A 15,691-nucleotide genomic window follows, 5' to 3' on the forward strand; every position below is an offset into this window, starting at 1 on the left:
ACCTTGAATGAGAATGAACTTTAAGGTGACAGAGTAATTAACCTTCCATCTTCTTAGTATAATCTCCCTTCTCTCTAAATATATACTTACCTTGTCCCTGGGGCATTTTTCAAGGTCATTTTTTGAGAATTCTGCTCTTTCTCATTAAACCAACGCTAACCCTTTTGTATTAGGTCTTTTTGCATGACTCTGATCTAAATACCTGAGAGAACAACTTGGGGGAAGGGCTCGTTTTGGCTCATGGTTTCAGAGGGCTCAGCCCATGCATGCTCAGCCCGTGTGCTTGGAGAGATCAGCATGGTGTCAGGGGCCTGTGGTAGAGGCTAACAGGAAACACAGAAAAATGAAATTATTCAGAAGACCAGAATGCGGAAATGTAGTCAAGAAAGGCTGTTCTCATGAGTTTCAGATGGAAACAAGGACTCTGCTGGGAACTGAGCCAGAGGCCATTCCTGTTACATCCCGGTGAAGAGTTTGTCTGTGTTTTGTTTGTTTTCAAGCTCTGAATGAGAAAGAAAGGTGATAGAGTAACTAATCTTCCATCCTCTGAGTGCGATCTCCCTTTGCTCTACAGATATACGACGGTGATCTAGAGAGCGAGTATAACAATTTTGAAGACTGGGTGAAGACCTTTGAACTCTTCAGAGGCAAAGCCACAGAAGACGATCACGGCCTGGATGGAGACCGAGTCATAGGAAAGTTCAAGGCAGGTTCCCTTGTGGACCCCATTCTTGTCTCTCTCCATAAATGTCAGCCATGACTCAGTTCTAACAACGGCGCTGTGATATGGGACACGGCGGGGCAGGGGAAGCATCCTCAGTGCCCACCCAGCACCTTCTTTGAAACCCCACAAGGAGATATTTTTGATTTGTGTCACTCTACGGAATGTAAGAAGACATAGTCACTACCTGTTCTTTGCTTTGCTGTCCCATCTATAACACATTAAGTATGTGATCTATTCAGACTTGTCAGTTGAAAAACTAAGATAAATCAAACAATACAGACCCCTTTTTTTGGCGGCAGACTTGGGGGTTCAGTATTACAAAGCAGTCACTAATATCTAGTTCACCACCGCATGCTGGACCTTTAATAGGCTGCACCATGTGTTGAAATGAGCAGAGTGATTCGGTTTGCCAACCTGGATTTGAATCTGGTTTATTATAGTAGCTAGTGGCATGTAGGAGCTTGTAGCTTGAACAATATACTTCACCTCCCAAAGCTTCAGTTGATGTATCTGGAAAGAGGGACGCTGTACTCAGGACAGAAGGAGATAGTAGGGAAGCCTGGGCACAGCATTTCACAGCTAAGAGCACGCAGGTCCCATCTGCCACACTCCTCATGCGACGGCCCAGTGATGAGCACATTCATTAACATACTTGCCCCATCCACTAGTGCACCACGAATAGGTGCTGAGGCACGCCGTTTGTATAATGCCCAAGGACACCTTCCCTCCCTTGTGACAAAGGGAGGCACTAGCCCATGTCCTTCAGACACTTGGGATGTGCTCATTTTCCCACCACTGGGCTCACTATGGTTTTTCATGGGTTATGTGACCGTTCTGTTTTCTGACTTATGTTCTGTGGTTCCAGGGCTCCTTCTGCATCTACAAAAGCCCAGAGGATTCTACCTCAGAGGACAGTGGGCAGCTGAGAATCCAGCAAGGAATTCCACCCAATCACCCCATTCAAGTGCTGATCCGGGTGTACATTGTTGCAGTAAGCCCTCCTCCTTTGGTCTAAGTGGGTGGATTAGTGTACCCACGCTGCTATAACAAAACAACACAAATGAACTTAAACAATGGAAAGACATGGACCTTGTTAGTAATTGTGTGTGTGTATTTATCACTTATTAGTGATTAATTAATCACTAATCTACTGATTTTAAAATAATTTAATAAATACTAAAAAGGTGTTTAAACAGTAACTAAAAATGCATACAAAAAGAAATTAAATTTCTTTACTGTGTTCCTCTCACGTCACAAGATAGCACAGACATTTTTCCAGATCAGTACAAGACTTCTTTCCTTTTGGTGGCCATATGCTGTTTTCTTGAGTGGATAAATCACTTGTTTATGCAACAGATATTAAGAAGACCCTGTTCCGTGTCCTGGAGATAAAGCAATGAACAGGACAGTACTCTCATTCTCACGGAGACCACATCCTAGCTCCAAGTGGAAGCATAAAAGTAAACAAAGGAGCTGGGCAGTGGTGGCAAGTACTTTTAATCCCAGCACTCGGGAGGCAGAGGCAGGCAGATCTCTGTGAGTTCGAGGCCAGCTTGGTCTGTAAGAGCTAGCTGCAGGACAGGCACCAAAGCTACACAAAGAAACTGGATTTCAAAAAACCAAAAAATAAAAAGGTAAAAAGATAAATTAAAAAATAAACAAAGGAGTAGCAAAGCATACCGGTTGTATTAGAGTTCACTGCTGTAAAGAATTAAACGTCAGTGATTCAACAAGGGAAAACAGAGGAGTGACTTATTTCGATTGTGCTTTGACATGTGACCTGTTTACAAACTTTGGCTCTCAGTAATCTCTAGAGAATATTCTTAAATATGTAGCTTGATATGCTTATCCTGTTCTGTCTGCAGGAGACAGTCTTAAATGTGGGGCTGTTTCTCAGCTTTCTTCACTTCTGAGTTTCTCAGTTTTGATGCCATGTCTTAGTGCTCCCTACCATGGAGGCCACTGCATTCACTTTTGACAGCCTCAGGCCCAGCCAGCCTGGCACTAGGCTTCATGAACTGAAACACATCATCATTCAGGGAACCATGGTTAAAGGCAAGATTCACAGGGTAATGACTTTGGGAACCCCTGGTGCTGGGCAGGGTCTTTAGGGCCATGGCTTCACAGGAAGATCCAGAAACAACTTGCCCACGATGACATAATTACTGAGAGCTAGAACATGGGCTCATGTCTTCTACCTCCCACTCCAGTGTGTTCCTCACTACCGTGAGCCAACAACTGGTTTCCTCTGGGTAGACGGCAGCAGACAAAGATGATGCCAATATGGTTCTTTTTATCAGCAAGACTAGGATGTCAATGTAGGGCTTCTTTGCTTAGGCTGCATTCTATTTTTTTTTTTTTTTTTTTTTTTTTGGTTTTTCAAGACAGAGTTTCTCTGTGGCTTTGGAGCCTGTCCTGGAACTAGCTCTTTTAGACCAGGCTGGCCTCGAACTCACAGAGATCCGTCTGCCTCTGCCTCCCAAGTGCTGGGATTAAAGGCGTGCGCCACCACCACCCGGCTAGGCTGCATTCTAAAAATCTAAGGAACTTTGAAAAGTTCCAAAGCTCAGGACCCAGAAAATCAAAACATCTCAAGATAGAACCTGGCACCCAAGGGTCCCCACATGTTTGAGGGAGTCATTTTCTTTGTCCTCCCCAGGCATTTAATCTCAGCCCAGCAGATCCAGATGGCAAATCAGACCCCTACATCGTCCTCAGACTTGGCAAAACAGAAATCAAAGACCGGGACAAATACATCCCCAAACAACTGAATCCAGTGTTTGGAAGGTCAGTGGCCATCCCAGTTGCGTTGTATTGTCCTTTCTGCATTGGCTGCTGCTGTCTTCCTGAAGGGCGGGCAGAAATGGGGTGCACGTGGAGGGGTGTCTTAGGTAAAATAGCAGCTGAAGATTGAATATTGACTTGTGCTCTTGATAACAGCCACCAAATATCCACGAAATGTAGAAAGCTTTCCTATTTGGGATTTGGTACGTAGTTACCTTTAGGCACACAGTTTTGTTTCTATTTCCTAGGTCTTAAAAGTACCTTGAAGGGTCATAGATGCCACCTCTCGGTTCTGTATCGAGAGCTTTATTCCTACAATCAAGACATCTAAGATACAAAGAGGTTAAGAAGTATATTCAGAACTGAAACCCAAGAGGGGCATTTGAGTTCAGGCTTGAGAGAGCATGCTTATTTAAATGAGTAATAAGCATCATAATCATAAAAATTTCCAAAGCAAATTACTCTTGAAACACAGTTTGAAATAATGGACCAAATGCCCAGTAACTGTTTACAGAATTCACATATTGAGCTACAAGCAGTTTTAATTCACAATGCCTAGCTTATGACACTATATAATTTTCACTGCAATGGTCTGTAAAAGTCACAGGGCATAATGACCTCCACTGCTTCATCCTGCATTGAAACTTGATTTGGAAAGAGTGAACCTTAGCTGAAGAAAAAGAAAATAGCTAAAAATGCGAGCTATAAGGAGCAAACCCAGGTCCTCCTGCAAGAGCAACAAATGCCCTTAACCACTGAGCTATCCTTCCAGTCACACCCAGCTGACCTTATAATAGCTTATCAGAGGTGTCTCCTGTTTGAGTCTGGGCTCTGGCTACCACTGATCTTGGAACCTGGGTTTCACTGTCATATACACTCTGGAACTTCGTGAAGCTAACTTTGTATCCTTGGAGCTCTCCTCTTTTATAAAGCAGCAACTACACCTGACTCTAGACTCCTTTGGAAGAACCTGTGAAACATTCAAACCATTCAACTCACATCCGCCACCTTCCCCTCCTCCTTGGATACTGTAGCAATAGCTTAACTAAGTTTAAATTCTCCTTCCTGAGGACCGAAGAGCAGGGGATGAAATCTCCACCAGACATTTTATAAATTCATATATCTATTTTTATTGACTTTGGACCCCATGGCATTTGATTAACATCAGCTTCTTAGATTTTATTGCTGCTGAGGAAATGAGGCAATAAACGACCTAGCCTGTCTGGATTAATGGGAACGATTAAAATGACAGTACCAGGGAAGTGTGCCCTTGTTTCTCGGATCGAAAGATGACCTTTAGTGCGATCTGCCACTTATGTAATCATGGCTACATTTTTTTGCCGTTACGGTTTCCTAGATGTAAATTAGACTTGCTCCATCCGCCTGATTGTATGGCTCTGGAAAGTCAGAGGTCTGTGTGACGGATGTGCCTCCCACCTGCATACAGCTTCACGGGGCTACTTTCATAGTCTCCCCAGGCGTAGGTGGTTGGCGGGATTCATTTTTCATAGTTACTCTTGTACACACATTCCTGGCTCAATCCTACTGTGTCCCAGAAGGCTGTGTGTCTAAACCATGACTTAGGGACCCCCCCCTCCTGACGGGACCACCTGCTGGGGTGTTTGTATGAGGATGTCACAGCCCCTTCTGCTAACACCCTGGCTCCTTGAGCTGCCTCTCTTTCTCCTTTATTGTTGCTGGCATAGGTCTGCTTGCCTGTGTTTTGTTCACCATCGTCTCTCTACCTGAAGGCCAGATCTGTCTGTGCCTGAAATCATGTAGGCCACTGCTACTCGCCAGCACTGCACACAGCGCCTGGCACACACTAAGCGCTGAATATTTATTTATTGTGAAAGAATGGATGAGCGAGTGAAAGAGGAGGTACCCAGACAAAACTTCTTTCATTTGATGGGGAGCTCTGATCGGACTGCATCCTTCTAACACTGAGTGTGACCACCGTCTTTGGCAGCTCTTCCCAGCTCTCAAAGTTTCCCATAATCTTTATCGCCTTGAAAACAATGGGATCCCCAATTTCTGAACTTGGGTGACTAAAATAGCTCACTGACTCTGATGGCTCACTTCCCTCTGCAGGTCTAGTCCTAGCTGGGCCCTCATCTGCCCACTTTCCTGGTTTCCTGAAGAACCCCCCCCCTCTCTCTCTCACACACACACACCACTCCCAGTTATGGAGAATCCATCTTGTGTCAGGCTCTCCGCAGTTTTTGTAGGGATGCTATGACTACCGAGAGAAAAATGAATGGGGGATTACGACACTGTTGCATATCCTGTAGAAACAGGGAAGGGTGGGGCTGAGTTCCAGGTCTAGAGGCAGGAGAACTGTCTGCTGTCTAGTTCCAGGTGAAGGGACTTCTCTCTGTGCCCGTCTATCCTTGCCCACAATACTTTGCCTATGATTCCCTCAGCTCCTGCCATCTTTCTTGTGTGCCTCACCCACTAGAAATTATTCCACTCCTAGGACCTGTCTGTCACACAGTGGCTTTGTGACAAATGCCAGAAGTTAGGAAGTGAACGAAGGGACAAAGGAACTGTGGGGCATCTGTGCTTTGAACCTCTGAACCTCTGCACACCTTCACTGCCTCAGCTTTTGCTCATGTGGTGATCTTTCCTCTAGCAATTACATGGAGTGGCATTATCGCTGCCATATGACATGATGTAAACCTAGGAGTTCCAGGGAGACCAGGAATCCAGTCTTAGTACGGTGGTTTCACAAACCCTTTGGAATTTGGAGAGCTCCAGTTAAAATTCAGGCAAGGTCAAACTATGAGCACAGCTTGATGAGAAGGCCCAGAGCTGTCGCATCCTCTGTCATCATTGCCAGGGTCCGTGAAGCCCTTATTAAGCCCTTCCCAGTGGTTACCAAGGTAATAGCAAAACTGAGTGATGGATGTTGGGTGCTTGCTTCCTGATGTACCTCCAGAATAGCCATGGCAACCTAGAAGCCAGGATTTGAAGGCACTGCCATGCTTAACAGATGAAGAACACCTGGATTTCATCCCGGCAGAGCACCTGTGCAGCCTGGGCCTTTTAGAGCCGACTCCATCAATTATAATGCCTGGCACTGTAAACCGCCTGTTTTTCTCACTGTGGGGGTGGTGGTGGTGGTGGTGGTGGTGGTAATTGTCTCCTAGATGGTTTGCAGTCTCTCTGTTACACTAGACTCAGGATCCCATCACAAGTTCCAGGAAGGGCTGATTTATGATTCTTTACTTAGGTTCTCTAGATTTTAATTTCCTTATCTATAAAATAGAGGGATTGGCTATAGATTTCTCAAAGCAACAGCCATTAAATATGTAGTCTCTGCAGGCCAAGCTCCAGCTCCAGCGTGGCAGAAATCAGAGGATGGTATTCTGTTCTCAAGGTGCTTAGTCTTGTGGAGACAGCCTGCGATTCTTTGTTTCCATCAGCAAGGTTTTCTTTTTGAGAGCTCCAGCTGGTGTTCCTTGATAAAGTGGTGACAGAAAAGAATAAAGATATTCTTACTGGGTCTGAGCTGAAAACCAGGGAGTAAAATGTGTGTGTTGTATGATCAGCCTCACCTAACCACTACACTGTGTTGTAAAGAAGTCCTGTTCATTCTCGTTTTCATTCAAGGAGGGTGAAAGAGTTTAATTAACATCCCCAATATTTAATAGCCAGAAAGCTCCGGTCCAAAATCAGATTGAAAATCAGGCCAAAGTCCTGAATAAACAACTCTCAGATATAGCTGGTCAAAAGGCAGATCATTGTCTATTGAAATTTGACAAAGGAACTATAAGTACCTTACGTGGATAATAAAGTACACAGATTCCTGTCAGTGCTGACTGAATTTCTGGTCCAGCCAGAGCATCCACCCTGAGAGTTAGCTAACTGAAAGGAAGCTGATGGAGCTCCATACTGCCAAACACTGCTGACTCCCAGCCCTCTGCTTGGACTCAGGTCATTTGAAATCCAAGCCACTTTCCCAAATGAGTCCCTGCTCTCCGTCCTGATCTATGACCATGACATGATTGGGTCAGACGACCTCATCGGGGAGACCAAGATCGACTTGGAGAACCGTTTCTACAGCAAACACAGAGCCGTCTGCGGTCTGCAGAGCCAGTATGAAATGTAAGCTCTTTCTCCCGTGGAGACTCGGTGGGTGTCCCAGGGCCGCAGTCTTGCGGGGATCTGGGCCGCGCATGCGTTTATCCACCTCTAGGAAGGCAGACATATCAGCAGAGCTGGGTTGCGGCGACTGTTCCATGTGTTTGAAGGCCAATGTGGCTGGGAAAGCAGCTCCAATTTAAAACCCAGGATGGGTTTTTCAAGAGTAGAGAGCCAGGCTGTGGAGTGCATGTGTGTTCACCTGTGTCGCTGGTCGGGATTCCCTGGGGGGTGGTGCTGGATGAAGGATGAAGGGTTAATACAATGCAAACCTCAGCGTCTGGGCAGTCTATAAACAACAGCAGTGTGTGCTTAGGGCTCGCTGTTTCCAGAGCTTTGCATGGAGTATCTCGTCGGTTCCCCCAGAACTCGCTGGGGGAGTCTGTAACTGAAGGAAGAGTGGAACCAACGTTCTTGTTTGTTTGTTTGTTTGTTTGTTTGTTTTTCGAGACAAGGTTTCTCTGTAGCTTTGGGGCCTGTCCTGAAACTAGCTCTTGTAGACCAGGCTGGCCTCGAACTCACAGAGATCTGCCCGCCTCTGCCCACCTCTGCCTCCTGAGTGCTGGGATTAAAGGAACCAACACTCCTTACAAAGATTAGCAATTCCACTTTAGTTTTAAATGTAGGCTACCAGCTTGATATTTTTTTTAAGTATGTTGAATCTGATTATAATTTTTAAGCAAAATCTTACAAATTACAGCTAGGAAAATATAGACATTCATTGTAGTTTCATTCTGTAATTCAAAACCTTCTGCCTGAGACAAGAGTCTTTAAGACGAGTTGTGTGAGGGAAGGGAGGGGACAGGAGGAGAGACAGTGAGGTAACAAGCTGCGCTCTGCTCTTAAGTGGCACACAGCAGTTAAACTGGCCTGGACCCCACAGCAGCGGGAAAAGAGACTGGCCCGAGTGAATTTCATTTTGGTGTTGTTTTAAGAAGAGTTATCACTTAAAAAAAATACTCGACATTTCCTGCAAACCGTCTTTAAGTCAAGCTGCTTACAGGCCCTGTCTGACATGCAAGCTGTTCATATAAATGAAAAGATGCTTGACTAGAAAGAGAAGAAAAGGGAACAAGGCCAAAAGCACACTAGCCCAGGCGTAGACATGGGTGAGCCGGTGTGAAGAATACCGCACAGTCACACTTGAGTTGAGCTTTTATTGGGGGTCTCAGAGGGTGATCCCTTAGAGGGCAGCCAGCCTCACTTCATCTGTCCTTCCTCCACTTCTCAGAGAAGGGTACAACGCCTGGAGGGACGCGTCTAAACCCACAGAGATCCTAACCAAGCTCTGCAAAGACAACAAGCTGGACGGGCCGCACTTTCGTCCTGGGAAGATACAGATCGGCAATAAGGTCTTTTCCGGGAAAACAGCCTTCGTAGAGGAAGACTCCGGTAACTCCCGGCCGTGATCTGCTGATGGCGGCTGTTCTTTTTCTTTTGTTTTGTCATGAATGATAGGATTTTTAATCCCCTTTGTAGTACTATTCCATGGTGCACACATACCACACTTCTTCAGCAGTTCATCAGTTAATGTACGGTTAGGTGACTTTTGTTCCTTGGCTGCTCCAAATGACGCGGGGTACAGATGCCATCTCCGTGTGCTGACTTCATTCCTTCGCGTATGTGCTCAGGAGTACGATTTCTGAATTAAACAATTCAAGTTTTAATCTTTGAAGGCATCTGCACGCTGCCTCCTGGGGGCTGTCCTAGGTTTCCCACATTCCCATAAGCACGGAGCTCTGGTTCCCTTCTCTGCCTTCTCACAGTGCCTGTGGTCGGTGACCTTGTGGCTGGCAAGAACACAGCTGTTTTGTTTTTGTTTTTGTTTTTGTTTTGTTTTGTTTTGTTTTTTTTAAAAAAAAAAGAAAGAAAGAGAAAAGGAGGCTGTTCTCAAAGTGTTTGAGGTTTGGGGACACAGGGTCATGTGATTACAAAAGTAACTGTGCTCCCAGAAGGAAAAATGGAAGACCAACTAGGCTAATGACAAGCACTCACAATCACAAAGTTCTGCTAACTCTGCCGCAGGCGAGCGTTAATTGTTAAGGACTTGCAAATGTGCAAAGCAAACAATTGCCTTCAGTAAATATTATACAGTGCAAAACACTGGGTACCAGCCACCACCCTACATGTGCTGTACTCAACTGTCTTAGCATCGAAAGACGCATGTTTTTCCACGAGTATCATGGGACATACCCCGAAGATCCCAAAGAAGCTACCACAGATTTGGGATGCGTGGGGAAGGCATTTTTAATGGCACAGCACAATTCTGGTATAGCGTCTCCACGCTTTTACTACAGGGTCAAGCTAAGGTGGTAGAGGCTGCTTCACACCATTGGCTTCCACCATTTTTATTTCTTTTTACTTCATTATTTTGGACCCAAGAACACACCGCAGGTTCTTGCCTGCGGAGTTATTGCTGTTCAGACAGTGTTATTGGTGGCATGCTGATGTGGATTTCTGCTGAAAAAAAAATCTTCTTCACAATATACTCTTGCAGTGATGTAATTATTTGGTCAAAAGTTTACATTTGATTGAACAATGATTGAATAGTTAGGATTTTCCCACTAAAAATCTGAAATTATGTTCATAAGGTCAGTTCCTGAGGGATTAAACTTTAAGACAAAGATTTTATTCATCGATTGCCTAACTCTGTCAGCTCTTACCAATGTAATTATTGCCACCAGGCAATTGTGTCTGTGGTCCCTTTCTATAAAGTCAGGTTTGATTATCTCGTATCCAATTTTTACCATAATGAGCTTTGTCAAAAGACTTTGTTCTTTCAATAACTTCGTCTTGCTTTGAGATATTCTTTTCACCAGTGTTTTATTGCTGTTTCCTTGTGTTTATTCTTTAAATCATGAATCACCTCCTTTGGTGGAATGAAGTATAGGTGTTTATAGTTGGGAGATCCCAGGGAAAGTAAAGACATCCACAAACATACCTTTAGTGTCTGGCATCTATCTTTTCTGGTCTGGGGGAATCTCCAGGGATCTGGTTGAGTGTGTGTGTGTGTGTGTGTGTGTGTGTGTGTGTGTTCCGAATCCCCACTCTAGGGTGTTATTGCTGTCTCTGTCTTCTATCCATTGACTCATCTCAGGTCTCTGTCTACGTTCAGTCTTTCTCTTTCATACCATGCTGCCTCCAGCTCTTTGTGTGTTCCATTTTCTTTTGTTCCTATCCCCTAGTATCTCTAGGATAGATCGTTACAGGAAGAACTTAAGAAAGCTCCCACGGCCCTCACTCTTTGGAAGAACGGCATCTAACAAGCCTCTTTCCTTGTCTTTGCTCCCTGCAGAGGAGATGGTGGAGTCTTATGAACACTTGGCCCTCAAGGTGTTGCACTCTTGGGAGGACATCCCTGAGGTCGGGTGTAAACTGGTTCCCGAGCACATAGAAACACGGCCATTGTACCACAAGGATAAACCGGGACTGGAGCAGGTAGCTTTCCCAGCTTTATGAAGGCCAGAGCTTAAGGGAGTTTGGGTTGGTGACACATCCTCGGTAGGCATATCAACCAAAGTCACAGTGAAAAGCAAAGAAAAGTTTATTAAATGTGCCTACATTGGGAAGATGATAAAGGGGTCCATTGAACCCCCAAATCTGTCTTAAGGAGCCTGGCATGATATTTAGGTTTAGTAGAGTTCACGGGGTCTGTAACTTAACTGGGAAGTGCTGCTTTTGGTTTTTGTTTTGTTTTCATTTTTATAATTTGAATTATCAAAGTTCTTTGGAAGAACTCGGACATTTGAGAAACTTTGAAACTTAACTGATGAGCAAGAGTTGAAGACACAGCGTGCATGAAGTGCACAGTGCCATGTCCGCTGCAGGGTAGAGGCTCAATAAAGGTTCTTGCCTTTCCTTGGCTCTTAACTTATGCATTAGTAAATTGTTAATAAAAATATGTTATCCCAGGCATGGTAGTACATGCCTTTAATTTCAGACTTTGGAAGGTTGAAGCAGCTGTATCAAGAGTTCAAGGCCAGCTTTAAGTACATAGTGTGTTCACAGTCAGCCTAGGCTATAAGAGAATCTAGCTCAAAGAAGGAAGTGAGGGAGGAAGAATGGAAACAAGGAAGGCGGGGAGATGCCTCTACTGTTGTTAACAAATAGGCCACATGTATCAAAGACACCAAATCATATCTAACAGCCATTTCTTTAAAAGGATGTTTGAAAACTATGAATGGTCGATTTTCATGTCTCAAAGCTAAAGGAAATCTTTTGTTGACAAGGGCCGTCTTCAGATGTGGGTAGACATGTTTCCCAAAGATACACCTCAGCTTGGACCTCCCGTTGACATTTCACCAAGGAAGCCCAAAGGGTAAGTCTGCCCTTCCTGAGGGGAGGAGACCATGGTCCCGGAATAAGAGATGATAGGATTTGAGATGGGAGATGATAGGCTAGTTAGCATTCACACCTTGCTCTCTGCCTGGCCGCTAACAGCGGTACGTGGGTTGTCGTGATGGAGATGGGTGAAGCAGAGGCTTCTGCATTTCAAGCTTTTCATTTGGATGATGCTGGCCCATAGAAGGAGAAGCTACCCTGCCCTACCCATATCCTGGTGAACCTGAGATCTCCAGTGGAGCTACATGGTTCTGACAGACCAACCTCCAGTGCTGATACTAAGGACTTGACAAACTCAAGGCTTCCAGAAACCAAATGCTTATTGGCTCTGTTTCAAGGTCATTTACCTAACGCTGTGTTTCTTCACCCCAGATATGAGTTGAGGGTGACCATCTGGAATACTGAAGATGTCATCTTAGAAGACGAGAATATCTTCACGGGTCAAAAATCAAGTGATATTTATGTCAAAGGGTAAGGTCCCCCACAAGTTCCATTCTTCCTTTCTCCATCTCCCCCTCTTCAATCTCTGGCCAGTCTGTGCCTCATGGGAGCTGCTACCCACGTTCCACAGAAGGACCCATCCTGTTTTGAGTTAGGTAAGGTCATCTTTCTGTGTGAAAACTTTGTCTTGTTTGTTCATTTTGCTAAGAATTACTTTATATAAAAAAAACATTTTCAGTGAGTAAATCTTATTGAACTATCTTTCAGTTACATGTTGGATGACTAGCCTCTTAAGTGTTGTTAAAAGTACATCTGCCTTTCAACTGAAACAGGCAGGGCAACTTGAGTGTTATAGAGGGAGGAGCCATGTGTTTAGCATTAGCATTCCTAAAGCTAATGCGAAGGCTGGAATTTAGGCCTTCCCATTTGCTGGGAAATTCACTATTTACTGAAAATAGATCCTCACTTAGGACCCTGGGGTGAAGCATTCAATATCTCGCTTATAACTTGAGCCAGCTTCCCTTCAGGCCCCAGTCAGGGAGCAGGTGAGGACAGATCAGATTTTAACTGATCACAGCCTCATGGTGACAGTCCTCTGCCATTCTTGAGCAAGAAGCACCTTGTGTGCTCTAAATATACGGTGGTTCAAAATTCTCATTTTTTCCAGAATGAGAATAGAGGAATGAAATATGACAAAGAAGGAGTAATTGAAGTAGCAGAATAGTATTTGAAGAACGGAATTCAAATCATCTGAAACTGCTTTCCAATCACATTCAGGAAAGATTAATGTGTTCTGTAGAGTGATATTTTTATCATTGCTCACAATATGGAAGGCTTCTGGAAGAGTTTGGAAACTTCCAGTCCTGGCCACTAAGATGTATAGAAGGTGTTCATGTTTGTTCTCCTCTCCCTCATCCTTCATCTGCCTGGGCCTGGCTCCCTCCCCAGCACGGCACAAACACAGGGCTCCCTCCCCAGCACGGCACAAACACAGGCCTCCCATTGCTAATTCCAATGGTTCACCTGGATTTGTCTTTTTAATCAGTCTTTCTCTTCTGGTGCTCTAGGGAGCTCCTGACATGGCTGCCCCTCCTCCTGCAGGCTCTCGCTCTCTCTCTCTCTCTCTCTCTCTCTCTCTCTCTCTCTCTCTCTCTCTCTCTCTCTCTCTCTCTCTCTCTCTCTCTCTCCCACGCAGCTGTATATTCTTCCCGTTTCCTCCTACGTTGGCCTCTCACTTCTCAGGGTTTGGAAGCTCAGGGTCCTTCCCTCCAGCTGTTAATAGTTCAGGGTGTTGTCCCCTTCTCATCCCTCTGTTTTATCTCACTGACATTTTCTTGTGTCTTTAGCTAACTAAGTGTGCCCAAACCCAAAGGGTACCACTCCCCTGTGAAGAGAAGGTTTTCATCTTCCCTGGGGGGGAGGGGCGGGGAAGGGGTACAGGTGGCTTGGGCTCAGCATTGAGAGCATATACTGCTCTTCCAGAGGACCTGAGTTCAGTTCCCAGTGCCCACATCTGGCAGCCCAGAGGAACCTGTAACTTCAACTCCAGGGAATTCAACACCGCTGGCCTCCTTGGACACTGGCACACACTTGTGCTTACCCACCCACACACAGACACATACATACACATAATGAAAAATAATAAACATAAATCTTTTGAAAAAAAAAAGAAAACAAGTTGTTTGAATTCTCAATTAGTTTGAATAAAAAGCACTTGTTTTCTGAGTTAGCTAACCATGGATGAAGGACGAGGGGATGCTACATATAGCTTGCATTATTCTTAGCATGGAGGAAAAAGCAATGGATAACAGTGAGAAGAAAGAATATCACAGATTATCTGAGTCCCCAAGGTCCTTAAGAGGTGTGTTATGTATGTAATTCCTCAGCCCTGTGAACCAGAAGCCCCAATCAACTTCAACATTTACAGACAGTGTAAGACATGAACAGGTCAGATGTCTGACCTGTGGCCACATGTGAGTGGGTGCAGACAGAATTTGGAAGCTGAATGGCTGTGGGCAGCCCATCTACTCCCTGACATACACTCCTATCCCTGTACACAGTGACCCCAAACCCACTGCACTGTCAGGACCCAGAGCGAGGGAGGAGGGACATCTGAGTCCCAGCCACGACAGCAGGTCTAACCACCCGATTTTAGAGGCTTCAATGTAATCTTGTTCCGAAACTCTGGAGTGGAGACGGCAGTCCTTACAAAGAGGACTCCCAGCACGACAGGGGCTCCAGCCGAACATTCACGTCCTATTTTCTATATTAATTGCGCAGAGCGTCTGATCTATAAACAATCAAAGACACTTATGCAGCCTGCTTTGGAATGTCTTCCTTTTGATCCCAGGTTTTTCTCTTTCATATCAAAATGGAAACTCCTGTCTAGCCCCGCTACCTATGACAGGAGGCTGTGGCGCAGGCTGGTTACTTCACTCTTGATCCCCAGTAACGCACTCCTTCTCTTTACGCAGGTGGATCAAGGGTTTGGAGGATGACAGGCAGGAGACGGATGTGCACTACAATTCCCTGACTGGAGAAGGGAACTTCAACTGGCGTTTCCTGTTTCCGTTCCAGTATCTTCCAGCTGAAAAGCAGATGGTCATCACCAAGCGGGAGAACATCTTCTCCCTGGAGAAGATGGAGTGCAAGACTCCAGCCGTGCTGGTGTTGCAGGTCTGGGATTTTGAAAGACTCTCCTCAGATGACTTCCTCGGTAAGCCGGGGGCCTTCTCAAGCACATATGAATGCTAAGAATGTCGCCCTGGCTTTTAGAGAGTTGAGTGTGACTTTGTAATGAGCACAATAATTTTAGTGCTATTTGTGGTTACAAAAAAAAAAAAAATATCAGCAGTCCAACCAGCCATTACTAGGGAACTGGCAAAATTATAGTCTGTGCACATGAAAGGCACCTAACACATTCAGGCAAGTTGGTCTCTATTTAACACTAAGAAACAGCGAAACTTTTGAGTTCGTTACTGATGGGTTATGACCAACCAGAGGGGCCGGGGAGGTGGCTCAGCAGTCAAGGGCTCATGCGGCGCTCGCAGAGGACCCTGGGTTTGGTTCCCAGCAGCCACATCAGGAGGCTCACAACCACCTCAAACTCCAGTTCCAGGGCACTGGATGCCCTGCACAGGCACCTGCACAACTGTGGTGTACATCCATATGTTCAGGTCCACACACAAACGTGTAAAATAAAGTAATAGAATAAATCTTTAAGAAAAAGAGCCCACTACAGGTCCTCAGTGAACAACA

At 45.1% G+C, this 15,691-nt stretch overlaps 1 protein-coding gene across 1 annotated transcript in view; it reads left to right on the plus strand.

The window, feature by feature from the left end:
• Window positions 1-15,691, plus strand: part of Fer1l6 (fer-1 like family member 6) — a 113,882-nt gene that overhangs the window by 86,749 nt on the left and 11,442 nt on the right. The window contains 9 exon segments of the mRNA XM_038342996.1: window positions 575-706; window positions 1,590-1,715; window positions 3,384-3,511; window positions 7,445-7,615; window positions 8,883-9,043; window positions 10,947-11,089; window positions 11,881-11,969; window positions 12,365-12,463; window positions 14,908-15,149. Of these exon segments, the coding sequence (XP_038198924.1) occupies window positions 575-706; window positions 1,590-1,715; window positions 3,384-3,511; window positions 7,445-7,615; window positions 8,883-9,043; window positions 10,947-11,089; window positions 11,881-11,969; window positions 12,365-12,463; window positions 14,908-15,149 (1,291 nt within the window).

The sequence above is a fragment of the Arvicola amphibius genome, chromosome 9 (assembly GCF_903992535.2).
Source record: "Arvicola amphibius chromosome 9, mArvAmp1.2, whole genome shotgun sequence".
Lineage (NCBI taxonomy): Eukaryota > Metazoa > Chordata > Mammalia > Rodentia > Cricetidae > Arvicola > Arvicola amphibius.